This window comes from Camelina sativa, chromosome 1 (assembly GCF_000633955.1).
Source record: "Camelina sativa cultivar DH55 chromosome 1, Cs, whole genome shotgun sequence".
NCBI classification, from domain to species: domain Eukaryota; kingdom Viridiplantae; phylum Streptophyta; class Magnoliopsida; order Brassicales; family Brassicaceae; genus Camelina; species Camelina sativa.
The window spans coordinates 14,935,176-14,961,929 of NC_025685.1; the positions used below are offsets into that span (position 1 = coordinate 14,935,176).

Genomic DNA, 26,754 nt, shown 5'->3' on the forward strand with positions numbered 1-26,754 from the left:
ATGCAACGGTCATAAGATCATTGGATTTCATGGATATGCCGAGAAGACGCTATATTCCCTTGGAGCATATTTCACATCACTTCCTATAACTAAATTGGAATACAAAGATAGTGCTAAAAGAGAACTTTACGATAATGGTAATTCAGGCTACCTTTGGGATGATGGTACTTTCCAAGGAGTAAGAAAGGTGTACGTTTATTATGATGGTCTTTATATAAGGTGTGTGAGGTTCGAGTACGATAACGGTGGCAAAGTGGAATCTCGTGAGCACGGGGTAAAAGCTTTATCTGACGTACAAGAAAGAGAGGTCACAATTCCTACTACTTAAACATTCGTCAAGCATATATATTTTCTATGTGTGTTCTTGAATTGTGGCTTATATATGAAGCCTTTTTCATTGCAGTTTGTCCTGGACTATCCAAATGAATCTCTCATGTCCGTGAAGGGAACTAGCACACGAGTTTATATTGAAGGTGATCGTACGGTGATTACATCGTTAAGTTTCAAAACATCTAAAGGGAGGACCTCTCCGACATTTGGAAATGAGTTTTGCAGGAGTCCTGTTGAATTCGAGCTTGAAAAGAAAGGTTGTGCTATTGTTGGGTTCCATGGACGGTCTGCTTATTATGCTCTTCATGCTCTTGGAGCATACTTTTCCCCGGTTCCTCATGCTCAATAAATGCTCATAATGGGGGGAAAACTAGATGAACAAGGTGGTGATGATCATGTTTTAATATTGTCTTTCTATATATCTTGTACCTTTTGTTTTAAACTTCTGATTAACCAGAAAGTTTTGGACCAAGGTCCATAGTCTTCTTGGACCAAGGTCTAGAGCTTGGTTAATTGACTAAACTTATTTTGAATAAACTTTACAAGCTTTATGAGTCATCACCCACATTAGACCTCCAATTCACATTCACAACAACTCCGGTTTGGCATGTCATTACGCTAGCTTGTAGTGCTCAAATCAGTGGATGCAAATAGAATGTCATCACTGTAATAGTTCGCGACAACGAGATCAAGAAAAAATTCGCAAAAGCGAAATTATAAATCAAAAAGATATGTCAAAATAAACACTCTGACTGCGAGAAAATAATCAAAGACTTGTGATCGTCGCAAAGTCGAACTCTCATTAAATCAACAACGTTGATAGTAGTCGTAGAAGTAGATGACGGCTTAGTTTGAGTCAATGATTCTTCAGGCTAAATCGATTCCAACATGTGGAAACTTTAAATCGTAACGAACATATATCTCGACTGAAGTAAAAGTTGCAGTATAGGGTTGAAATTTTACTTTCTGTGTAGTTTACAAATTAGCCACGAAAAAATCTCGTATAGCTACGAACAAAATTTTGTGACTAAATTTTTTCGTGATCTTCTCGAGGCTTTTCTGTGAGTATTTCAAGGTAGACTCGAAATCTTGTAGTATCTACTACAGATGGGTCGTAATATTTTTTTTTGTTTTTTTGTTTTTTTGTTTTTTTTTTGACAACCATATGTGTCGTAATGTGTCGAGTTATAAGATTAAACCTAGCTTCTCATGAATTAATTAATTACTTGACAAGCTATCAGTTTTTTTGTTTTTCTTGTTTATTAAATGGACACTTCGGTCATATCAATACATGCAATAGCCGATCCATTTTTTAAAACCGGAGCTATCATATACAATACTATACAAATGTTAAAATAAATGTTAAAATAGGTAAATTAACCAGCGAATAAAACAGTCATGAAGAAAAGGCCTATGTAAGAAAAGTTCTCGGCCAGTAATATAAATATCTTTAATTATTTATTCAATTAAGAAGGGTTCACCTAAACCTCGATATTACATAAATATCCAGAGGGAGTAACCGAAAATGGTTAAGAAATTACTAAAAGAGGAAGCAACTCCGAGTATCACATCAGATGATCCCCAAGGAGCATATAAGAAATATTCTAACCTCAACAATCTAACCTCCAAATAAAGGAAGCGAGACCAAATTTGGAGTATAAACACAGTGACAACACTTACCAATCCGAGGATCTATTTGAATCTTCTTGCATTGATCTTCCCTCACGATAAAGATGCAAGCCACTCCAGTTTCATCTTCGCCACGACACATGACTAAGGTCTTCTCATAAATGAAGTAACTAGCTCGATAAACATGCTCACTATATAGCTTTGGCAAGTTAGCTATTGACAAGGTCATCAACTTTATCCAAACCACGCCCTCTCGGCCACCATCCCCATTGGTGTTACTAATCCTCTCCTTAGTTACCCATATCCCAATCTCCCTTGTTACACCGCATTGCTCTAACAACGAAAACCGATCTCCCTTATAAACCGCGAGGATAATTTCATTAATATGAGGGTTCTTTTGACACGGAAGGAGACATAATGGTTTGAATTTCTCCGTCGAGAAATCAAACATTCGGATGTAGTAGTACTCATTAATCTTAGACCTACCCCAAGTAATCCAGTAGATGTTTCCATTTAAAGACACATTTGATATTTTAGCCACTTCAGATAAGGGGAAGTCGTAATCCTCAGGTCTATTAATAAACCTCAACAAGTTGGAAGCACACTCGTAGATCCCAACTCTCTGATCACTAAAGAATTTACGGTGACAAAACAAATAGCCTAAGATCTTGTATACCTTTTCGGGTCTAGTATTATCGTATCCTAACCCAAAAACACAGAACTCTTCGTCCCAATACTCGATCCATTTAACCTGTCTCAACCATGGGTTCCAGAGAGCTGTCTTGCTCTCTACAAACCGATAGTTACAAAGCAAGAACTCATCGCAAGTAGTCACGATGGTTCTATGATTGTAATTTGTTTCTCTGTTTGGAATATATGAGAAGGAGGGTATCTCACGGACCTCTATCGTTGGATCGATGCTGTCGTGATCGATGATGTCTATTGAATAAATCTTGGAAGTGGTCAAGAGGATGAACTGGGGACGGGAGCGAGACAAGTGATTGTTGATGAAAGTCTTGTCGTTGAAAAGAGAGTTGCATTTTCTAGATACGGTTCTGAACCGAACGAGAGACTGAGGTGGGAGACGAGAGAGTATGTCTTCCTCTAATTCCCACGGAAGGTTCACCAGCGGAGACATGAGGTCTTCTGTTTTCAGTTTAGTTTTGAGTTTTAGCTCTGATAACATAGGAGAAGAGAACCTGTATTTATCCTGTGCTAAGAAAAGAAAAATAACTTTAGTGATCTTTATTTTTTTTCCTTTGGAAAAAGTTATTAAATGCAAAGTAAACAATATAGATCCAAACATTGAATATATACATGTGTAAGTGAAAGATTTTTTGTTGATTTTGTACTATTAATACATATAGATACTATTAATAAAGTGAAAGATTTTACGTTAGGTCTACTTCATTGAGATTTGAGACAAAGGGGCTTTCTAAATGGATACACAACAAATCAATAACAATTAATTGCAACACTTTTAAATGAGAAACTAAGATAAATTAATAGTAAAAGGAGAAAGTATAGTAACACATGCATGGATATAGGGATAAATGGTGAATTAGTGTAACACGTAACCATTTTCTTATCTTTTGTGTATATTTTGAGGTGAGAGGTCATCATCCCTTTCCTCCTTTCTCATATTTAATTTAAAAAAAAAATAATTCAATGCAGAACAAAAAATAAATAATTTACCACATTTCATCTTCTTTATTGCTTTAATGTTTCAATTACAATCAAGTTATTCGGTAGGGTGACACTTTTAAGTATTGATCATGGCATGTTTGGGACTTAGCCACAACTGTACGGACATCCGTACGTCCGTACATCCGTACATATGTCTAATAAAGCCGAGTCTCACCAAGTTACATAAGGAAGAGAAGAGGCCTGTTCATCTAAGACCCATACGATCATGAGAAATCTCTAAATATCTCTTATAACCGTTAGGAGATAAGAGGAGGAAGAGTTACATGTTTGCATACTCACATGTCTCATCCTAGGAGACTAGGAGCGGTCACTATCACCTTGGGGATCAACCTCTCTCTCTTTATGTCTCTATTACTTAGATATTCGAATGTAATGGGAAAACCCTAGTTGTCTCCCTATTAAAAGGCTTGCGCCTACATTGTAAACATACTATTCTAATAAGAATCTTTCTTCTATCCTTCCATTCTCTTTCTCTTCTCCTAAACTCTCTAATTCTCTATTTACTTCCGCTAGATTCAACATGGTATCAGAGCATGTTTCTCGATCTTGATTCTCTAAACATACTCTTCTTATTCTACTAAATTCTACACTCGATTCTCTTCTACTCTACTATTCTCAAAACTTTAAACCGATTAGATAATATTCTAGTTCTTGCTATTCTCTTGCTATGGAGAACACTAAACCAATCGTTACTCCAGTGGTATTGAAAGGTGCAAACTACCTATTGTGGAAACGGACCACGAAGACTGCTCTTAGTGGCCGGGGACTATGGATCCACATCGAAACGGACCAACTCCCCAAGAAAGCCAACAAAGAAGACGGCAAAGAAGTAAAGGAAGAAGATAAGGAGGCTGAACTGGAAAAGGAAGTCAAATGGTTCCAAGAAGATCAGACCGTGCTTGCCATCCTTCAAAACTCGCTTGACGCACCCATCCTTGAAGCATACTCATATTGCGAGACGACCAAGGAGTTGTGGGATACGCTTGCGAATGTGTATGGAAATTTGACTAACTTGACTCGTGTCTTTGAGGTCAAGAAAGCTATCAACTGTCTCCACCAAGAAGACTTGGAGTTCACGAAGCATTTTGGGAAATTTAGGTCCTTATGGGCTGAACTTGAGATGCTTCGACCAAGCACAATAGATCCGGCCATCCTCAACGAGAGAAAAGAGCAGGAGAAAGTCTTTGGTCTCTTTCTCACCTTGAATCCGGCGTTCAATGACCTTATTAAGCACATCCTAAGAGGCGACAAGCTCCCCACTCTTGAAGATGTGTGTTCTTGAGTACAAAAGGAACAAGGTTCATTGGGGCTCTTTAGCGGGAAGGAAGACCTAGTCACCGCCAACAAAGGAGTCTACAAACAAGAGGAAATAAAAGTGGTGGTGTGTGACCATTGTAAGAAAAGGGGTCATGTGAAGGACAAGTGCTGGATTCTTCACCCTCATCTCAAACCGGCCAAGTTCAAGGCGCATCTCTCTCAAGAAGGGACAAACGGACAAGGATCTAGTGCTGAAAACCAAGGAAACGCTACTGTCATGGCCGCATCCTATGGGGACCTTGTGAGGAAATCAGACCTAGAGGCCCTCATTTGATCAATTGCAACACTTAAGGATTCTGGTACCACTTTCTTTGCTTCTAAACCTAATAGATCGCTTGTTGTTGACTCTGATGCTTCTCATCACATGATAAGTAACCCTAGTTCATTAAACAACATAAAACCGGCCCTAGGAAGTGTTATTATTGCAAATGGAGACCGTATACCTGTTAAGGGAGTAGGAGACTTTAAATTATTTGATAAGAACTCCAAAGCTTTCTTTATGCCTAATTTTACATCAAACCTCTTATCGGTAAAAAGGGCTACTACTGATTTAAATTGTTATACTATTATTGGTCCTAACAGTGTGCATTTTCAGGATATTGAGAGTGGAAAGGTTCTTGGGAAATGAAATGCTAATGGCGACCTCTATGTCCTAGAGAAAATTACACCAAGCTCCTCTCCTTGTGTTTCTTTTAAAACTAGTCTTGTTAGTGATTCAACTGATGTTTGGCATGCTAGATTAGGCCACCCTCACTCTCGTGTCTCATTTGATAACTCAAGTTGTGAGTCTTGTTTTCTTGGGAAACATTGCAAATCTATTTTTCCTAAATCTACTACTATTTATGAACATTGTTTTGATTTAGTACATTCTGATGTGTGGACATATCCTTGCCTATCTAGAGATAACAACAAGTATTTTGTGACTTATTGATGAAAAATCTAAATATATATGGATCACATTGTTACCTTCTAAAGATAGAGTATATGATGCCTTTGTTAATTTTCAGAATTATGTTACTAATCACTTCAATGCCAAAATTAAGGTACTAAGATCGGACAATGGAGGAAAATACACTGGTCATAGATTCAAAGAAGCTAAGCATGGCATCCTACAACAAACAAGCTATCCCTACACACCGCAACAAAATGGGGTGGCCGAGAGGAAGAATCACCACCTTATGGAAGTTGCTCGATCGATCATGTTTCACAAACATGTTCCTAAAAGATATTGGGGAGATGCTGTGATGACAGCTTGTTACTTGATCAATCGGAAACCAACCAAAGTTCTGCAAGATATCTCTCCGTTTGAGGTATTAAACCAAGTTACACCATCTTTGGATCACTTACGTGTGTTCGGCTGCGTGTGTTTTGTCTTATTTCCAGGTGAACAAAGGACCAAATTAGATGCCAAGAGCACCAAGTGGATGTTTATAGGTTACTCAACAAGTCAGAAAGGTTACAAGTGCTATGATCCGACCACGAGACGTTTACTTGTCTTTCGCGATGTCAAGTTCATGGAACATGCTGGCTATTTTGAGAAGGGCGACTGTAATGATTTGAAAGATCTCTCTTGTTCACCTAATGATCGATCTACAAGCTTGCGGTTCCTTCTTGAATATCTTGGAAATACACCGGTTCTTCAAGGATCCGACAAGGTGATGTCACCTAACACCGCAACTACACCGGTGGACTCTCCCTCCTTGGATACACCTATGTCTACTACTCCGATGGCACCTCATGACTCACATCCTACTGATTCTTCCAACTACACTGGTGATGATGAGTCCCCTACCATCTTGAGTCCCGCTTCTTCCCTTGGCGACCAACCGATCGCCCAAGAGGAGATTGTTCCGGTACAACCTCTTCGCCGCAATGACCGCGTCAAGTCTCACCCCTCCACATGGAAAAATAAGCGTGTGTACTATAATAACCAAGTCGTGGCTCATCCTATCCAATATGTATGTTCGCTTGACCTTCTACCCTCAGACTTCCAAGCCTTCATTAGCAAGATTGATGAACATTATATTCCTCAAACTTTTGATGAAGCGCGTGAAAGTAAGGAGTGGTTGGATGCGGTTCAGGATGAAACTGGTGCTATGATCCGCAACCACACTTGGGATGAAGCTGACTTACCAAAAGGCAAGAAAGCTGTTAGCTCTCGCTGGGTGTTCACCATTTAAGTATTTGAGTACTGGTGACATCGAGCGTTACAAGGCTTGCTTGGTTGCTCAGGGGTTCACTCAAACGTATGGGGCTGACTATACGAAGACTTTTGCACCGGTGGCCAAGTTGCACACTGTACATGTTGTTCTCTCCCTTGCCGTGAATCTTTCATGGGATCTTTGGCAAATGGATGTGAAAAACGCCTTCCTCCAATGGGAACTTGATGAGGAGATTTATATGACACCGCCTCTGGGACTTGAAGACATTGTGGCTCTGGGCAAGGTCCTTCGTCTCCGCAAAGGCATCTACGGCCTCAAACAGTCTCCTGGAGCTTGGTACCACAAACTGAGCTCTACCCTCAAGACTCGTGGTTTTAGACGCTCTGAGGCCGATCATACTCTTTTCACTCTTCAAGGTCCTCTCGACATTGTTATGGTTCTTATCTATGTGGACTATATCATTGTCTCTGGTAATAACAAGGACGGTATCCTTGAAACTAAAACCTTTCTTAAATCTGTGTTTGATATTAAAGACCTTGGTGAACTCAAATATTTTCTAGGCATTGAGTGAAACAGGGAAACTTGGCGTTAAACCAGCGCTCACTCCACTTCCTGAGGACTATCAGCTCAAGTGAAAGGGGGAGACTGTAACGCCCCCAAACCGTACTATGACCACCAAGGCCATAGCACAGCCCCGAGACGCTACTTTGGAAACATTTGCCAATGGTCCAGCCGGGTACGAGAACAAATCAAGCCCTTCGGCCGGTCCTTTGGTGAGGTTCCCGACCACATGACACGTCCTTAAGGCTTTGCAACCCTACGGACACGCCGTGTGTTGAGCCGACTCGGACAGAGTCTATATCAGTACAACTCGTTCGATTAAAGAAAATCCGATTCATTGATACTTAAAAGAGTTTACTACAAATGGTACACAAAAGTTCACAAGGCCTAACGCCAAAGTTTGGGTTGCAACACAACATACTTGAATTTTACAGTAGACAGAAAATAAAATCTATTCCGGAGTCCTATCGTTCACCACGCCCTCTAGTTCCCTCTAGGGTTACCTGCAACACAAATATTTATCGTAAGTAATCTAAAATTACTTAGTGAGCTCAGGGTTCCTGCAAAGAATTAAACCCCAATCCCAAACCCCAAAAACAACAACATGCAAGTTTAAACAACAACATGCGAACACACAACAACTTGCGAACGTATTAACAACATGCGAACATATACGAAGGACATGTAAGCATAAGTAACTAACATGCAAGCATAAGCAACAATATGCGAACATACAACAATAACTTGCAAACATAGATAACAACATGCGAACATATACGAATAACATGTAAGCATATGCAACAATATTTGATAAGCAAGCGCATACTACACCACAATCAGAGACAACATGCGGAAGCTAATAAGCCAAGCAAGATTGTTTTACAAGCAATCGCAACTACATGCACAACAAACAACAACATGCAACAATTTAACTTGAACTAAAACAACCGTTTTAACAAGTTTGATTCTATTGGACCCGGCATGCATCCTTTTCCCTTAACCCCTCATGATTCTCTGAATCACAACCACAAAGGCATGCGATCGGATAACACTCAAAGCCACACCGTCGTGTAGACAGCCTCGGCCAGGGTAGCGAGCCCAGTAACCTCCGAGCTCTTTGTAACCAACCCTACACACACGAACATGGGTTGCATGTCGCGGCTGTATGTGGTACGGAATGGGAAGGATAGCAATACCAAATCTTACAACGCTTAGCCGGAATTTCTCGCGGACTAAGACGCCTTAAGACTTCACCGAACTTAATACTTGAGTTTTTATGGTTTTTAAGCTCATAAGTTTACAAGTATCTTAGCTAGTTATCACCCTTGTCACTAGACCATTTCGATCTAGTAACCGATGTAACCTCACGCGCATGCATTTAAACAAGAAAAATACCAAAGAAATTTCAAGTAAATGCAACTAAATGCTTCATGCAAACCGCGCACTAGATGGATGTCTTTAATTCCCCAACTAAGCCGGCGAAGTATGTGCCTGAACTCACAGTAAACCGTCGATGATCAGTCTCCTTCGACGCTGCTTCTCTCGCGGCACACTCTCGGATCTTCTTCTTCGGCTAGAATCGATTTCCTTATCGATTTAACCTTGGCCGATTGTCGATAGTCTCAGCTTGCTCCTCTCTTCTTCTTCTTTCGGCGGCAACTCTCTTCTTCTCTACCTCGCGAACCCTCTCTTCTTTCTCTTCTCTTTCGCTCACTTTCTCTCTCAAATTTCCTCTCCTTACCCCCTTGATGACTTATGCGAAAATGAGAGAGATGGAGGCTTATTTATAGAGGATTTAGGCGGTGGCGGCAGCCAATGCATGTGGAGCACTCTCTCCTCCTTAGTCGCTATTAGAGCATGTATAAACACATGGAGGAAAAACGAGCTTACACCTTGATTCCACCAAGTTTTCTTGATTTCTTTAATCCACCCACTAAACTCCACTAACCACCTTTGATTATTTAATTCCTCCACTAACTCCCATTAGATTAAATTAATCCTCCACCTTGAATAAATTAATCCTCCATTAGTGGGCTCCTTCCAACCTTGCATTCGCGTCCGCGTACATCCTTGGTCGTTCAGCGTTCAGCCGGTACGTTCTGACGCGTACGTACGTCCGGTACGGTACATGGTACATGGTACAGGGTACCACTGGCCATCTCTTGACTCGTCCAGAATTCCTTGGACATTACTTTTTTAATTCTTCTACTCTCCTCCCTTGCCTTCCATTTGTGTCCCTTGCGCGTCCTTGGACCAGGGGTTTTTATTTTAAATTTCACCCCTTGGTGAGGGTCGTTACAGAGACAGTCAAGGATAAGCCATTGGATCCATTGGACGAGCCATATGAAGACATTACACGCTATCGTCTGTTGGTAGGTAAGTTGATTTACCTTACGATTACACGTCCGGACTTATGTTATGTTGTGAATCAGGTAAGCCAATATATGAAGTCTCCAACCAAGTATCAGTGGAGTGTGGTGGAAAGAATCCTGAGTTACATCAAAGGGAGCCCAGGCCAAGGCATTTGGATGGGAAAGAACTCAAGCACTGAAATAGTTGGATACTGCGACGCTGATTATGCTGGTGACACACTGGATAGACGCTCTACCACTGGATATTGCACGTTCATAGGTGGGAACTTGGTAACATGGAAGTCGACGAAGCACAAGGTGGTGTCGTGTTCAATCGCGGAGGCTGAGTACCGAGCAATGAGGAAGTTAACAAATGAACTCACATGGCTTAAAGCACTCCTCAAGGATCTTGGTATTGAGTCCAAACAACCGATCACGATGCATTGTGACAACGAAGCCGCAATTCACATAACCACCAACTCAGTTTTCCATGAGAGAACCAAACACATTGAAGTAGGTTGTCATAAGGTCCGAGAGAAAATTGAAGGAGTGATACTTCCATGACACACTAAAAGTCAAGACCGATTGACAGATATCTTCACCAAGGCTGCATGTCCCAAGGTTTGTGAACACATTCGTAGCAAACTTGGACTAGTAGACCTTACACGCCCATGATCGACTTCTCTAACACATGGACATCGCACTCTTTTTCCCTTAACATAGTTTTGTCCCATGAGGTTTTCTATGTTAAGGTTTTTAATGAAGTGATGCTTCATGGGTTCCAAGCTTAGCCAATTCATTAGGTTAAGCTTTAGGGGGAGTATTGATCATGGCATGTTTGGGACTTAGCCACAACCGTACGGACGCCCGTACATATGTCTAATAAGGCCGAGTCTCACCAAGTTACATAAGGAAGATAATAGGCCTGTTCATCTAAGGCCCATACGATCATGAGAAATCTCTAAATATCTCTTATAGTCGTTAGGAGATAAAAGGAGAAAAAGTCACATGTTCGCACTCACATGTCTCATCCTAGGAGACTAGGAGCGGTCACTATCACCTTGGGGATCAACCCTCTCTCTCTCTTAATGTCTTTATCACTTAGATTCGAATGTAAAGGGAAAACCCTAGTTGTCTCCCTATTAAAAGGCTTGCGCCTAAATTGTAAACATACTATTCTAATAAAAATCTTTCTTCTATCCTTTCATTCTCTTTCTCTTCTTCTAAACTCTCTAATTCTCTATTTACTTCCGCTAAATTCAACATTAAGTGCTCGGCGAACACAAGCTCCTTTTTAGAACAAAATAATGACTCACAAATGAGTCCAAAACTCAATAACTTGTCGGACAAGAAAAAGTCTATGACCTAAAAAGCCTAACGACTGATATTGTGCGATGCATCTAGATAGAGGAGGAAGACGTGAGAGTATTTCTGCTAGAAAAGGAAATAGATTGGTGTGTTACGTCTTCGAAAAAAAGAGAATCTACGAAACATCGGCTACAACATTTTTCATAGTTGTGGCCGGCTTTGAATTGAAATCCATATGTATAATCTAATACCCTTCACACCACATGCATTGAGTTATGATTTTTTTTTGGGCGCTCAATTATTGAGTTATGATAGTTTGGGACTTTTGAATAGGAACAGTGAAATATAGTGGATTCATGATTATAATCTTGTTATTATGTAACTTTCAACCCAAACACGATTTATAAAATAGAAGATAAAAAGAAAAACAGCAGATCATGTACCATCGCAATTAAAAACTTAACAGACAAGCATTCGTAGCACAAGCGACTGAATTATAACATAAAGATTCGATAAGATAAATCGTGTTTTTGGTGTAGAAGAAACGAAACAGAACGGAGAAGACAAAGTAAAAGATCTCTTCTTATTGTCAAAATAAAACAAAAGGGACAAAAACTTCTAGATTAATGTGTTAGGGTCAAAACCTAAATCATTAATGTAACTTTTTTTTTTGTAGAAAATATGTATTAAATGATAGGGTACGTATTGTCATATTTAGAATTTAGATATAAGTTTGAACAGTTTACAGGTAGGATGTTTTGATTTTTTGGAATAGTTTGGTCACTGAAAATATATGAACATAATTAAACAAGAATACGTAGTAGTAGTGGAAGATCCAGGAAGCAATTCAGGAACCTAATGATACTCTGGTTATGATGTTTTTTTGTGTTGCTTGACACCAACACCTCCTTGTAATTAACTATTGTTTTTTATTCTTTTTTGGCAAGGTTACATCTTCTAGGTTAAGCTTATTTTGTAAAACCTCAACTCTTTTATATATTAATATGATATTCACAATATAAAGAAATACGTTTTCGACGAACATAACTCAATTTTTCCACCGATATACGATAAACCAGTTGCATCGTTATCCGTGAAAATTCTGTCATGAAAATTATCCCTTAATAGTCATTCGAAATTTTGTATTTTCTGTTGAAAAATCAAACCTGATTTACTTATAAATATGTGTGTATTTTCTGATCAAAATATCAAACCGTTGAAAGCAAGAGCTTAGAACACTAGATAATACAGAAAAAAGAGAGGCTCAAATATATATCTTCATTTTTTTGAGAAACGATTACATAGCATCATTCTTATATAATAGAGTGATGTTTAACCTAAAAATTACAATATTAGGTAGATTGCTGACAGATGTCATCATCATCAGCAGGCGATCGGTGACGCAAGAGGACTGAACCTGTTCTGAGTTTGGAGCGTAGTATGAGCTCGCTTAGGTTATTTGATTGTACGAAAAGCACATGTGGTGTGTGACTGTCCTCTGTTACCGTTAACAAGAGATGCCATTTGAACATAGGCAACAACAGTGGACTTAGCATCCTCAAGGTCCAATTTAGCTTGTTGTTGGACTCCATTTGGGGCTTTACAACTTACATCCCCCCCCCCTCAAACTTTGGGTGGGTGGTGAGACCACACCAAGTTTGAACCTGAGATCGGTAAAAATTTGAACCGGCAAGGACTTAGTGAAGATATCGGCCAGTTGATGAGCTGAAGGAATATGATAGACCACCATTGTGTCGTCTGCAACTTGTTCACGTACGTAGTGATAGTGGACTTTAAAGTGTTTGGTCTTCTTATGGAGTGTTGGATTTGCAGAGAGATACACCGCGGACAAATTATCACAATACAGTTCTGGGACATGAGAGAGAGGCATTCCGACGTTATCCAAAAGATCCTTTAACCATGTAACTTCAGCTGCTGTATCAGAAAGACAACGGTACTCTGCTTCTGTGGAACTGCGAGAGACTGAAGTTTGTCGTTTGGCGGACCAGGAAATGAGATTCTTGCCAAGAAAGGTGCAGAAACCACCAGTAGAATGACTAGTGGTCGGGCAGCCTGCATAGTCACTGTCACTGTAGGCTCTCAGTGTAGAATCAGTATCAATAGAATAGGTAATTCCATAATCAATTGTCCCTTTGATGTATCTTATTATCCGCTTCAGCAAGTGGAAGTCAGCCACAGTTGGAGAGTGCATTCTTTGACACACAAGATTTACTGCAAACTGTATGTCTGGACGAGTGAGAGTGAGATACTGCAACTTACCGGCTAAGCTACGAAACAGAGTTGGCTGATCGAACTGCTCATCTTGTCCCCTGACCTTTTGGAGCTCCAGTGGCAGAGGTGTTGTTGCTGGAGCACAATCAACCATACCTTCAGCTAGGAGAAGATCCTCAGCATACTTATGTTGATTGAGGAACAAGCCTGCAGAGTGATAATAGAACTGTATCCCAAGAAAGTAACTCAATCTGCCAAGGTCCTTCATGTGAAACTCTTGGTTCAAGGACTCAAGAAGTTCGTTGATCAAGGCTGGATTATTCCCTGTCAGTCCCATATCATCAACATACAGCAACAATATGATGATGTTGTTGTTTTTAAGATACACAAAGAGAGAAGGATCCTTGAAGCTGCATTCAAAGCCAAATTGCAGAAGAAAGGTACTGAACTTATCAAACCATGCTCGAGGAGCTTGTTTCAATCCGTAAACAGCTTTGTTGAGTTTCGAAACATAAGATGGATGGTCTTCATCAACAAACCCAGGTGGCTGTTTCATATACACTGTCTCTATTAAGTCACCATGAGGAAGACATTCTTAACATCAAGCTGCTTTATCTCCCAATTGTAGCTTGTTGTCGCATGCAGAAATAAACGAATTGTGGCAGTTCGGACTATAGGGCTGTAGGTCTCAAGAAAGTCAACACCCTCTTCCTGATCATAACCCTTAGCGACCATACGAGCCTTGGGTCTATCTAAACTACCATCCGCTTTTAATTTTGTTCTGAATACCCACCTGCATCCAAGAACATTCATCTCGGGTTCTGGTGGAGTCAACGAAAAAGTGTTAGTTTCAACAAAAGAGTCTACTTCATCTCCCATAGCTGCTAACCAGCCAGGATCCTATAAAGCAGAAGCTATCGTTTTAGGTTCTTTGACAGTGGTATGAGTAGCATGGAGAGCATACTTGGGATTTGGCTTGCGAACTCCACCTTTTCCTCGAGTTATCATGGTGTGATCATTAACGATGGGAGCAGGTAACGGTGGAAAATCATCATCTGAAAACAGAGAAGTATCTGTTGAGTCTGTGGTGTTACGACTAGTGGGTGCTGAATCAGGGATTGCAGGTTCTGGAATTGCAGGTTTTGCAGAAGCTGATACAGACTCAATAACTGAAACTGCAGGAACTGAGACAAGTACAGGGTCCTCTGATGGAGCAGATGAGGCATCATCAGAACTATGTGGAGGCAAGAAACCTTGTTGCCAAGCAGACATTAAAGGTGATGTTGTAGTAGGAAGAAGATTGGAATAATCAGCTTCAAAAGGGTAGACATGTTCATCAAAGAGAACATGTCTACTGATATACACACGACCTGTTGGAGGATAAACACAGTGATATCCTTTATATTTGTCATTGTAACCAAGAAAAATACACTTAAATGACCTTGGATCAAACTTGTTAGCACTGTATGCATGAAGAGTAGGATAGCACGCACTGCCAAACACTCTGAGTGAAGAGTAATCCGTTTTTTCTGAATACAATGCTTCATACGGACTCTTGAAAGTTTGATGAGCAGATGTGGGAAGTAGATTGCTGAGATAGTTGGCTGTGAAATAAGCTTCAACCCAGAATTGTTGTGGTACTTTACTGTGAAATATCATGCTGAGTCCCAATTCAGATAGATGTTTGTGCTTTCTCTCAGCTAGACAATTTTGTTGTGGCGTATGAGGGCAAGAGATAAGTTGTTTGATTCTATTGTTGGGAAGATGTGTGACAAACTGACTACTAATAAATTCACCACCACCATCACACTGAAAGAACTTGATTTTCTGATTAAACTGATTCTCAACAAGTTTTTGAAACAGCAGGAAAACTGAGTAGAAGTCAGATTTATTCTTCAAAGGATAGAACCAACAATAACGAGAAAAGTTGTCCACAAGGATAACATAGTATCTAAACCCTTGTGTGGAAGTGACTGGAGCAGGTCCCCATAAGTCACAATGTAACCTTTCAAGAGGTCTACTAGCTACAAAATTTGAGGAAGAAAAAGGAAGTTGAGCCCTCTTGCCAAGCCTGCATGACTCACAAAGCTTGTTGGTGCGTCTGTTTATTGATATTGCTGCAGTAGAAGACAAATGCTGGAGAATCTCTGTACTCGGATGTCCCAAACGTTTATGCCAAACTTCGTCATTGGTTGCTAACTGTCGATTAGAATACAAAGCTTCGAACGCTGGATTACCGAGCACATAGTGATCTCTACTCCTGTTTCCGGTTGTGAGGAGCTGCTTGGTATACTTGTCCTTTACACGCACACCATCAGAGTCAAATTTAACAGAGCAAGGATAGTCATCACATAACTTAGAGACGGAAAGAAGTGATTTAGTGACATTTGGACAGACCAGAACATCTTTAAGAGGGAGGAAGATCCTGCAGTTTTGTTCTGACTGTTGCTGTGTTGCTGAAACCCATAGCCTCTTGTAGAGTAGTTTCCTCTTCCTCTGTTTCCACCACCACCAGAACGTCCTCCTCTGTTGTTAGTTGAACTCCCTCTATCAAAGTGTTGTTGTTTTTCGGCTTGAAAAGCATGATGTGGAGTGACCACAGGCGCAACAGAGTACGCTTTCAGTTTGTCATCAAAGGCAATAACTTTGAAGACAACATCTTCCTAACAAGGAGGAGGAACAGAGTCCATAGAGTGTTCAATGACAGTGGTGACAGTCTCATAATCTTTCCCAAGACCAAAAAGTAGACCATGGATTTTTTCCAAATCATTCATAGGAAAGCATATCGAGTCTAGTTGATCAAACACTTGTTTGAGCTCACTAAGATAGTCCTCCATAGATATACCAGACTTAAGGCAAGCACGCAACTTGTTCTGCAGTTCAAACTTCCTAGAGGTTGACACCCTATTAAATTTCTTAGCGAGAGCAGACCATACCTCTAGAGCCGATTGCAGACCATAGACGACTCTGATAGCAGCTTCAGATAGAGATCCCAGGATCCACGCCATGACCAGTTGGTCATTACGAACCCACTTCTGGAACTCCGGGTTGGGTTCTTCAGTTACTCCTGCTGTACTAGTGACAGAGCGAGTAGAAGCTGGACGAGGAAGCGTACCATTAACGTATCCAAGTAACATTTGAGGTGAGAGGAAGGACTCAAATTGAGTTTTCCATTGGAGATAGTTGGACTCTGTAAGTTTGAGAGTCACAACTTGAGAGATAGAAAGAGGAGCGGAAGAAAAAGAATCATCTGGAGCCATAGGACGTATTACTGGTGCTCTGATACCATGAAAGCAAGAGCTTAGAACACTAGATAATACAGAGAAAAGAGAGGCTCAAATATATATCTTCTTTCTTTTGAGAAACGATTACATAGCATCATCCTTATATAATGGAGTGATGTTTAACCTAAAGATTACAATACTAGGTAGATTGCTGACGGATGTCATCATCAGCAGCAGGCGATCGGTGGCGCAAGAGGACTGAACCTGTTCTGAGTTTAGAGCGTAGTATGAGCTGGCTTGGGTTGTTTGATTGTACGAAAAGCATATGTGGTGTGTGACTGTCCTCTGTTACCGTTAACAAGAGATGCCATTTGAACATAGGCAACAACATTCGGCTTAGCATCCTCAAGTCCCAATTTAGCTTGTTGTTGGACTCTATTTGGGGCTTTACAACTTACAACCGTTTGACCTAATTACATTTTTGTTTTTCAATCATCTCTATGTTGTCATTCAAATAATTTGTTTTTAAAAGTGCTACTTTCTCTATGGAAATAATATCAACCGTGAGAGAACAAGCCTCATTTTTAAGGAATCCAAGTTCATGGAAAAATCAGTCTTCGATAAAAAAAATACATAAGGGTTGTTACTTGTTAGTATATTGTTTGTTATTATTATGTGTGAATGGATCTTAAGGTTAAGGGGAAGCCCGGCTTATGTACGGTTTTGAATCTATCTTTGTGTATGCTTCCGCCACACACAAAGATCGACTCAAAACAAGACTCACAGTTATTCTTATATAAGACTTGACATATTTTTTATTGTTCACCACGTACGACTTTACACATTTTATCGGATTAGGCTTCAAACCTCTCGTTTTGAGCTACGACTTTAGTTTTGGCATTCAAGACCTTAAATGTGTTTCTTCACTTCTGGAAACTTTTCTAAAAAATATTCTATTGCCTTATGTATTTGATGTCAAAATGGTTTTTGGGTTAATATATATATTTTTTTTCAAACATACACTAATTAGAAAGAGACTCATAGGTGGAGGAAAAAAGTGTACAAAAGAAGATGCATAAAGTAAAGATCTAGACAGACCAGACAAAATAACCCGCCTTCAAATTCTCTAAGCTTGAAATTTTGAACAAAAAGAAATGAGAGAAAACAAACGGGAAACGAAAAAAAATCATCAGGAAATTAGAATATTTACATTCTGTTTATAATAACTGGTTTTGGATTGAATATAATTTTATTTTCATTCTAAAAATAAAAGTAAAACATATTTTAGACTTCTCCCACTAATAAAATCTCCACTGATAACATTGTACTAGTTGCATCGTCTCACTGGAGCTAAATAGAAATGGCTAAAGAATAGCTTGCAAATATTGGGCCTACGAATAAGCTTACTAAACCATTAAACTTTTGAGAACAAAAAAAAAATATTTCTCATTTTTTCAATTGAAGCCTCTCTATTCTATATTCATTAGAGAATGCCATTTGTGGAAAAAATTAAAAGTAAGAGCATGATAGGGTTTTTGGTTGATATATAGTTCACCAAATCTGATTAACAAAGGTAACAAATCACCCAAATAAAGAAAATATCTTTTATTTTTCATTTTTCCTCTTAAAATAATTAAGCATTCTCAAATCACAATTATCTTTGTTGGAAACTCAAAGATAAATAGTTAATAAAAAAAAAAGCTAAATAGAGATCAAAGTGGTTTAATAAAAAAAAAAATCACAAACCAGGAAACAAAAAAATCAAGACTTTCAAAAGCTTATAAATAGATAACCTTGTGAGGTGCTAAAGCCACTGGTTTAATCATAAACACCATCTAATCTCTTTATCACCACACTCTCATAATGGTTTGAACAAACACCTCAGATTTCTTATCGAGACTTCATGATTCCCTTTTGGTTATGATAATCTCGTTGTTACCGTTCAAAGAATCAGTACGAACGAGTGTTCTTTCAAAGAGATGGAGAAATTTGTGTCGTGAGACAACAAGTCTTGTCTTCAAAGAGTACGAATTTGTTACACTTTGGAAGTTTGATAGAGATGTCGTTCGTGATAGGGTTTTCTTTGTTGGTGTTATGCTTGAGTGGATCTCAAAGTTTACCGGCAAAGTTATCCAAAACTTTGAGATTCATCTCTCCGAGCCCAGAGGTTTCGAGGGAGATCTAATGTCTCTCATCGAATTTGCCTCCTCTCGACAAGTTAAGAGCTTTGTTCTTGATTTCTCAGATCATGCCCCGACAGACTTATTAAGCTCAACAGATTGTATACTGCGATGCAAGTGTCCTCAAAAGAAGGAACTAGATGCTTCTCATATGTTTTTCAATCTTTTAAATGTTAGATCTTTGTCCCTTTGCTCTTTCTTCCTTCAGGTAATTTTTGTTTTCACTCTATATATTACATTACTTAGATCATTCATTCTATATTATTGTCTTTGATTTTTGAAGAGTTATATTTCATTTTCATTATATTTCCATCACTAGAACGTTCACTATATATGCAAACGTTTTTTTTTTGTGTGTGTTTGTCAATTTAACATATTTTTTTCTTTGAAAAAGATGATCCAAAATTGTGATGATCCTATGGCTTTGCACGATACGATGAAAACTCGACATTTGGTGCTGAGAACTAATATGCACCCAAGTGACTTCGGGGGAATTAATAGCTGTCCGGAACTGGAATCTCTCACTTTTGATTTCGTGGTAAGTTATTTTTGTTTGTTTTCTAATCTCACATTATCTTGCCATTTGGTATAAAACGCTTAACTTTTAATTGGATTATGCAGAGAATTTGGTCGACATTGGTGATAGATCCGGTAACGCATTGGCTTACTAGCAAATCGTACGAGTGTTTGGAGAAAACGCTCAAGGTTGTGAAGGTAAAGAACTTTCATGGAAGCTCCAAAGAGTTACCTTTGCTTTAATACCTGATTCGTAATGGGCGTGTGCTGGAACGAGTTGACCTGTACGAGGAAAAGCGAATGAATTACCATAAGCAGAAGACGTGGATAATGGCTGGAGTCAAGGAGCTCCAGAAGACTCTCAAGAAAGATTCGAGTCATTTAAAAATTACTCTATTCAATGCTTGATTGAAGCATTTTCTTGATTTTCTGGTGAAAAGTGTAGACTCATCATTGAGTGATCTTTTCTGACTTTGTTTTATTTCATGTTAATGGTCTGTTTTTCAATGTTTTATTTGGATCAACTTCTTCAGTTGTTTAAGTTTATCATTTTCTTGTTTGGCTTGGTTAGAAAAACAATTGATAACTAAGAAATGAAATACTAGTTTGCTTGGTTTGGAAACTTGTACTCGTTTCAGTTTGGTTTTGTTTCGTTTCGTTTCTAAAGTTTAAGTATCTGTTTGATACAGTTTTAGAGGTTTTGTAATTTACCATAGTCTCTACTCTTGTTTTTGATTTAAAATACTTCCCCCGACGCCCTAAAAATGATGCCTTAATCCACAACTGGCATAACCTGCATAATATTTATTAAACGCAGTGACAGCGCTATGTTTCGTTTTGGGTTAATTCAAAATTCAATTAACATGTCACTTGTTGTACATACAAGTCAAGATAGATTGTCTACGGTTGGACTAATACACAAAACAGCGACCAAAACATTGCACACTGTACCACAAAAGCTAAAGGGCTAAATGTTAAGAAAGCCGCGTTTTAGACTCATGAATCTCCTATGCTTCTCACTTCTCCTAATCATATCTTCATCTTCTCTACTTTCTGAGTCATTCTCTGACTCATCATCATCTTCTATAACCACAATTTCCGTACTACTTGTATGTGGCACTTGAGTCATCGATCCCTTAGAAGGCATTTCCAAAGCCCTATTGGAAGCATCCCCTCTTTCCCAGCTCTGTTCATCAGTATCATCATAATCATCCAGCACTATGACATTATCTGGCTTCGACTTGGACACTTTAACAACTTCCTTTGCCTGCAACTTGTTTGTCAGTAGATTAGTATTACCTAGTCAATTTGATACAATTTATCACACTATAAAAAACTCACCTTGTTTGAAAGTTCACTTTCAAACTTCCGTTTCTTCGTATAAGCTGTGAACTCTGTGCCCGGTTTCTCAATCATAGGTTTGATATTTTTCTCAACCTAAAAAAAAAAGCCATAGAGTAAAAGATCACATTGAATAATTACCAAGTGCATGCAATAAAACAGTCATGACTCATATGCCTATAAAGAAAAATCACCAAAACTACTAGACATCTGATTAGCAAGCTCACATGCTATTGAAGGGTGCAACATTCCGAACCTAATAAACCTGTTTTTTTATGACCTAATCAATTAAATCAAGCAAACATCATATATAATCACTGCTAATTGCTTTTCACCAAGCAAATACCCCCAACTAAAACCTTAAAACACATATTCTTTGTTAACAAATCTACTCGATGACTTCCCAAAACCACTCCAGGATTAAAAGGCAAGCACATTTTTTCCTTAGTCCTTATGTAAACAGAAAGAAACCCAAAAAGAGTTATAATAACAATTCATAACATAATATCTTACTGTTCCAGGACGCCAATCTTTTAAAGATTGAACAACTGGCTCGAATGCCGCTGCATTTTGCATTGCTCGTCTGATGACACTGATCACAGCGTCAAAATTACGCTCGATGTAAGGATGCTTAGACTTCAACAACCGGCGCAACTGGCCAACATTAATTGGCATATCCTTGGCTATTATATACCAAAACGAGTTAGGCCAAGTTAGGAACCAACGACAAATATCCAAGGACCTGGAGATGAAATAGTAAAATATCTACCTATATCAATAAGTGTTTTGTTTGGCAATACATAACCGGTGCTCTCATCGTCTGCACGTGCAATCTGATCTCGCCATTCACAAAGCCCCTGTAAGTCAGCAACTACTAAGTAAGCTTCATATTATAATATGAAAGGCAGATGAAGGGTGTCTTGGATTATTGCGCAAGTTGCCAACATACCGCAATAATGGCAAGTTGAACTGCATTGAGATGACCTGTCTGAACCCTAGCAAATGCCAAAATGGAAACACAACAACATATTAATTTAAGTTAATAAACCATGCATAAGGATTTGAATCTAATAGGGTACTGCTCTTCCATATGAAAGCAAGAAAGCAATTGACCGAACAAAAGAACAAGTACACCAGGCAATAAATAAAACTCAAGCAAATATTTTCTTTCATGAGGGGGGCAATAAGCAACAAACCCATGAACGTGAAGATATGAATCCCCAGTCAAAAGCTCTTTCTCATATAGTTGCATGCACACATCGTAACTGCGTTTGTAAACCTGTTAGCATGGGTACCTTCGTCAATATGATTATCCAAAACTTTGAAGAAGACCATGGACACACCAGAAAACGTTAAATTATAGATATAAACGAATTAATGCCTGATCTTCATGCGCCGACAACCACGTAATAACTTGATACTAAGAAGCCATGGGATACACGACAAGGAGACACAGACCGAGAAAGAAGAATAAATTTATGTTTAATAAGCCATGCATAAGATATCTATTAATAAGCTCTTCCAAGAGCTTAACGGTATGTTTAAAGTTATTGGGTGAAAGTAAAGGGAACAAGAGTCACGACTCTTATTTTGGGAGGAATCCTGTATTTTCTTGTTTTTAATAAAGTTAGGTGTTTGTTTATAGTATCCTCTCTACTCTATCAGTCACCCTTGAATCAAAATCTAAGAAAAGAAACTTAGATTGTTACCTCTATTAGAGGAGAGTCAGATTGCTCGTTTTCCTTTGCCATTATGTGCAAATCTATTTGCATTACGTCATAAATGTACAAAAGATAATGGGTATCTTCTCTAGCATATCTGCCATTATATGCAAAATGTGTGAGCTCAACACAACCAATGCAAAACAATAATGAAAGAGACTAGACAGAGAATATACAAACCTTGTCATTACATCCGGAAGGGGTCGTATTCTCCAGTCTGCATTTTGGTATCTGCAGCCAAGTAGCAAAATAGAAATTGAACGAAGAGTGAGAGGATGACAATGCAAGAATAAAAGTTAACGAGATTGGATTGTTATGCACTCTTTGTTTGCAGCAACTCCACAATAATGCTTCAGAAGAAATTCGAGACTCTTTCTCTCCAGCTTTAGCACCCTTGAGGCCTGACATAAAACAAAAAGTACTTTTTAAGATTTTACGGATACTTTAAACCATGAGAACCATGCAAACTAAAACTATCGTTTCATAGCCAAACATCAGTAAAGAAATACATGGACAGAAAAGTACGTTTTCACCATTTCTACCATGTCTAGCATACACAAATACAAAGAAAGAGATATTAAGTTTCATTCTTCTTTACAAGACACACGGCTTTGCGAAAACAGAATAACCAGAAATCAAACCTGTCCTGTGTCAAAAAGATTGCAGACATAAATGCCGAAGTCCCGTTGAAGCCAAATAATATCACGATCTGCTCCATGCATAACCTAGTTAAATTAAATGCTTTCATATTGCATTAATCATATTACAGGAATTCTGTAGAAAAGAATTATGCGAGGTTTTAGAGAAAACCTTTTTCTTTTTAGGGTCTTTGAAGAGTTCCCTTAGATAAGGACCAATGTGATCCCAAAGCTTGAATGTATCAACAATATAATCCTCGGTTCTGGTGGAGATTTGCATCAAACATGTTAATCCTTGAAAAGATCTATACTGATTATGCTCCAGATCAACCTACAAAATAGGAATAAAAGACAATAAACTTAGTGAGAAAGATATACCAATTAATATGGAAAGAGACGACACCATCACTAACTCATAACCTAAGTTCTATTTGACTACTCAGACTTTAAGGAGAGCTTAGTAAAATCAGAAAATTCTCATTCTCATTACAGCCTCCACCAAGCATATTGTCAAATTCCAAGAACGCATTGCATATTAGACAAAAAAGGTAATCAAAGGAAGGAAAATTTACAGCAAACTCTTCAACACTTTGCAATGTGGCAGCTAATTCCTTGAGATCTTTGACATCTTCAACAATCTTAAAAGGAGTCTCTTCCAATGGGAGAGGCTTAACAGGTTTCCTCTCTATAAGATTTTGATCCACAAAGTCCACCACCGAAAGTTTCTCCTGCAAAGTATTACAAACACATACGAAACGGCCAGGAAGACGCAAACACAAATCACATTCAGAACTGAAACAACGAAACTGAAGTCGAAAAATGAAACAAAACGAACTATTAGCTCAAGATGATGTTTCCAAAAGACTAACCAAAGGATGAATGAAGCGAAGACCGTCCTCACTCCTCTCCAAGAAAACATGGTCGAAAGGTTTATTAGCATTGTCCACCAAAATCTTAAACTCCTCTTGAGGCTTGTTTATCGTTGCCACATGGAAAGAAACCTTGGCCTTGCCATGATGTTTCCAACTAGCAACTGAATCTTCCTCCATCTTTCGATTCCTCTTTAACTCATCTATGGAGTCCACTAACTGTATAACAACAAACAAAAACGGTTTATAAATATCAATTGATTTTGTATAATTAATTTACCCTAAGCCTTTGCAATCCCCCCCCCCCTTATTTAACCATAACATCATCCTAAGAAAATCCTAAAAGCTGATTCTAAGTTGTAAAGAGAGTTAATTCGAAAGCTCAAATCTTTATATGAATACCCCCAAAGCTAAAAAAGTTTTAGAATTCGAATGGCCCAGAAGAAAAAGATAACATTTTTCACCACAAAATCGGAAACCCTATAGAACCCACATGGTGGATACAACAGAGAAGAGGAGCCTCTTGTTATATCATCAAACGAGAAGAACCCTGTCAACTTACTAATCTTCAAATGAAAATCAATCGATTTGATTTTGGGTATAAAAGCAAAAGACCAATTCGGAAGAAGCCGATTTCTTTCTTTCAACTCTTTTCTGGGTTACCACTTAGCAATGTGAGAGAGAGAGAGAGAGCGTAAACGATGAGTCATAAAAGATTGTTTTTAAACCAAAGTAAACTAGTATTTCATTTCTTATAACAAATGTTATTTCTAACCAAGCCAAATAAGAAAATGATATACTTAAACAGACCATTAGAATGAAATAAAACAAAGTCAGAAAAGATCACTCAATAATGAGTAATAAATACACTTATTCACGAGAAAATCAAGAAAAATGCAACAATCAAGCATTGTACAGAGTAATTTTTAAAGGACTGGAAGCTTTCTTGAGATTCTTCTGAAACTCGTCGACTCCAGCAATTATCCACGTCTTCTCCTCATGGTCCAATCCCTTTGCCTCGTAAAGCTCAACTCGTTCCAGCACACGCCCAGTACGAAGCAGGTATTGAAGCAAATGTAACTCGTTCGAGCTTCCACGAAAGTTCTTAACCTTCACAACCTTGAGCGTTTTTTCCAAACACTCGTAAGCTTCGCTAGTTAGCCAATGCGCCAACGGATCTATCACCCATGGCGACCGAACTATCTGCATAATGCGATTAAAGTTAAGCGTCTTTACCGAATAGAGAGATTAAAGATTAAAACAAACAAAAATATAACTTACCACGAAACGACTGGTAGTAACCAAATCAAAAGTGAGAGATTCCAGTTCCGGACAGCTATTGAGAAATATATTAATTCCCCGTAAGTCTTTTGGTTGCACATTTGTTCTCAGCACCAAATGTCGAGTTTTCATCGGATCATGCAAAGCCATAGGATCGTCACAATCTTGGATCACCTTTTTCAAAGTAAAAAAAATATGTTACATTGACAAACACACACAAAAAAAACTTTAAAAATATTATGAATCTTAGATAGCTAATAGAAAAACAATTTTACCTGAAGGAAGAAAGAGCAAACGGTTAAAGATCTAACATATAAAAGATTGAAAAACAGATGAGAAGCATCTAGTTCCTTTCTTTGACGATACTGGCATCTAAGCATACAATCCATTACAAATGAGTTTACTAAGCTTCCATGGTTATGATCTGAGAAATCAAGAACAAAGCTCTTGACTTGTCGGGAGGTGGCGAATTCGGTGAGGCACATTATGTCTCCCTCGAAACCTCTGGGCTGGGAGAGATGAATCTCAAAGTTTTCGATCACTTTGCCAGTAAACTTTGAGACCCAGTCAAGCATAACACCAACCAAGAAAGCGCTATCATGACGAGTGGGTTCTGCAAATTCGGACTCTTTGAAGACAAGACTTGTTGTCTCACGACAAAGATGTCTCCATCTCTTTGAAAGAACACTCGTTCGTACCGATTCTTTGAATGGTAACAACGAGATTATCATAACCAAAAGAGAATCATGAAGATTCGATAAGAAGTCTGAGGTGTTTGTTGAAACCATTATGAAAGAATGGTGATATCTCAAAAGAAAAGAAAAAAAACAAAGTATAGAGAGAAGATGGTGTTTATGATTAAACCAGTCACCAGTGGCTTTAGCACCTCAGAAGGTTATCTATTTATAAGCTTATGAAAGTCTTGATTTTTTTGCTTTCTGGTTTGTGATATATTTTTCAATCATTAAATACTTTGACCAGTATTTAGATTTTTTAGTTAACTATTTATCTTTGAGTTTTCAACAAAGGTAATTGTGATTTGAGAATGCTTATTAATTTTTATTTAGCATTAAACATCAAAAAAAAAGTTTTTTATTAAAATTAAATTGATTCTTACATGATAGGCGCACTTTTTCAAAATTTTTGGTCAATAACGATATATGGTTTTTGAAATTACATTTTAAAATATAGTTTACACATAGTTGAACTTTTCTTTTACATTTTCCTTTGCAATCTTTCTAACATATTATTTTTAAGAAAAAATAATTATTGCTTGTAAGTGCTTTGTTAAAAAAAAAAATAATATATCTAAATAAATTCATTACATAATAAGATTTTGGTAAATAAAATTGTGAGTTAATATATTTTTTATATTATTAAAACTGTT

The 26,754-nt window shown here is 38.3% G+C and overlaps 6 protein-coding genes across 10 annotated transcripts in view; 2 read left to right on the top strand and 4 right to left on the bottom strand.

Moving 5' to 3' along the window:
- Positions 1-888, top strand: part of LOC104791108 (jacalin-related lectin 13-like) — a 16,197-nt gene extending 15,309 nt beyond the window's left edge. The window contains exons 4-5 of the mRNA XM_010516918.2: positions 17-307; positions 404-888. Of these exons, the coding sequence (XP_010515220.1) occupies positions 17-307; positions 404-679 (567 nt within the window). The 3' untranslated portion in view covers positions 680-888. The remainder of the gene's footprint in view (positions 1-16; positions 308-403) is intronic.
- LOC104791115 (protein SUPPRESSOR OF NIM1 1-like) lies at positions 1,780-3,121 on the bottom strand. Its single transcript, XM_010516930.2, has one exon. It carries the CDS (start codon positions 3,095-3,097, stop codon positions 1,949-1,951), a length of 1,149 nt encoding a protein of 382 aa, XP_010515232.1. The 5' UTR covers positions 3,098-3,121; the 3' UTR covers positions 1,780-1,948.
- Positions 12,377-14,153, bottom strand: LOC109126947 (uncharacterized mitochondrial protein AtMg00810-like). The gene is made up of 2 exons (XM_019230940.1): positions 13,231-14,153; positions 12,377-12,467 (listed from the first exon to the last, which is right to left on the bottom strand). The coding sequence occupies exons 1-2, from the start codon at positions 14,151-14,153 to the stop codon at positions 12,377-12,379; spliced, it is 1,014 nt and encodes a 337-aa protein (XP_019086485.1).
- Positions 18,651-20,129, top strand: LOC104791125 (putative F-box/LRR-repeat protein At1g56400). The gene is made up of 3 exons (XM_019242934.1): positions 18,651-19,209; positions 19,396-19,539; positions 19,623-20,129. Exons 1-3 carry the CDS (start codon positions 18,742-18,744, stop codon positions 19,758-19,760), a joined length of 750 nt encoding a protein of 249 aa, XP_019098479.1. The 5' UTR covers positions 18,651-18,741; the 3' UTR covers positions 19,761-20,129.
- On the bottom strand, positions 20,329-24,804 carry LOC104791133 (protein RRP6-like 1). 5 transcript variants are annotated; one of them, XM_010516986.2, is made up of 14 exons: positions 24,542-24,599; positions 24,087-24,305; positions 23,790-23,945; positions 23,390-23,548; positions 23,221-23,304; positions 22,901-22,980; positions 22,760-22,810; positions 22,568-22,676; positions 22,055-22,137; positions 21,808-21,853; positions 21,628-21,715; positions 21,372-21,541; positions 20,859-20,954; positions 20,329-20,790 (listed from the first exon to the last, which is right to left on the bottom strand). In XM_010516986.2, exons 2-14 carry the CDS (start codon positions 24,264-24,266, stop codon positions 20,485-20,487), a joined length of 1,608 nt encoding a protein of 535 aa, XP_010515288.1. In that variant the 5' UTR covers positions 24,267-24,305; positions 24,542-24,599; the 3' UTR covers positions 20,329-20,484. The 5 variants fall into 5 exon arrangements, with proteins under 5 accessions (XP_010515288.1, XP_010515250.1, XP_010515273.1 ...); XM_010516948.2 differs by having other exon boundaries at positions 20,330-20,790; positions 24,577-24,804; XM_010516971.2 differs by lacking the exon at positions 24,542-24,599 and adding an exon at positions 24,649-24,788 and having other exon boundaries at positions 20,330-20,790.
- Positions 24,898-26,176, bottom strand: LOC104791168 (putative F-box/LRR-repeat protein At1g56400). The gene is made up of 3 exons (XM_010516998.2): positions 25,643-26,176; positions 25,368-25,541; positions 24,898-25,289 (listed from the first exon to the last, which is right to left on the bottom strand). The coding sequence occupies exons 1-3, from the start codon at positions 26,153-26,155 to the stop codon at positions 24,990-24,992; spliced, it is 987 nt and encodes a 328-aa protein (XP_010515300.2). The 5' UTR covers positions 26,156-26,176; the 3' UTR covers positions 24,898-24,989.

What these genes read in the sequence shown, in the direction of transcription:
- LOC104791168 (XM_010516998.2), bottom strand. Translation starts at nt 26,155, where the DNA reads ATGGTTTCAACAAACACCTCAGACTTCTTATCGAATCTTCATGATTCT. An exon ending in TTTGCTCTTTCTTCCTTCAG is followed by an intron (nt 25,542 to 25,642) that starts GTAAAATTGTTT and finishes ACTTTGAAAAAG; the next exon opens with GTGATCCAAGATTGTGACGA. An exon ending in TTACTACCAGTCGTTTCGTG is followed by an intron (nt 25,290 to 25,367) that starts GTAAGTTATATT and finishes CGCATTATGCAG; the next exon opens with ATAGTTCGGTCGCCATGGGT.
- LOC104791115 (XM_010516930.2), bottom strand. Translation starts at nt 3,097, where the DNA reads ATGTCTCCGCTGGTGAACCTTCCGTGGGAATTAGAGGAAGACATACTC.
- LOC104791125 (XM_019242934.1), top strand. Translation starts at nt 18,742, where the DNA reads ATGATAATCTCGTTGTTACCGTTCAAAGAATCAGTACGAACGAGTGTT. An exon ending in TTTGCTCTTTCTTCCTTCAG is followed by an intron (nt 19,210 to 19,395) that starts GTAATTTTTGTT and finishes TCTTTGAAAAAG; the next exon opens with ATGATCCAAAATTGTGATGA. An exon ending in CTCTCACTTTTGATTTCGTG is followed by an intron (nt 19,540 to 19,622) that starts GTAAGTTATTTT and finishes TGGATTATGCAG; the next exon opens with AGAATTTGGTCGACATTGGT.
- LOC109126947 (XM_019230940.1), bottom strand. Translation starts at nt 14,153, where the DNA reads ATGAAACAGCCACCTGGGTTTGTTGATGAAGACCATCCATCTTATGTT. An exon ending in CTCTCTCATGTCCCAGAACT is followed by an intron (nt 12,468 to 13,230) that starts GTATTGTGATAA and finishes TTTTCATGACAG; the next exon opens with AATTTTCACGGATAACGATG.
- LOC104791133 (XM_010516986.2), bottom strand. Translation starts at nt 24,266, where the DNA reads ATGGAGGAAGATTCAGTTGCTAGTTGGAAACATCATGGCAAGGCCAAG. An exon ending in AAAGTGTTGAAGAGTTTGCT is followed by an intron (nt 23,549 to 23,789) that starts GTAAATTTTCCT and finishes CCTATTTTGTAG; the next exon opens with GTTGATCTGGAGCATAATCA. An exon ending in TTCAACTTGCCATTATTGCG is followed by an intron (nt 21,716 to 21,807) that starts GTATGTTGGCAA and finishes GCTGACTTACAG; the next exon opens with GGGCTTTGTGAATGGCGAGA.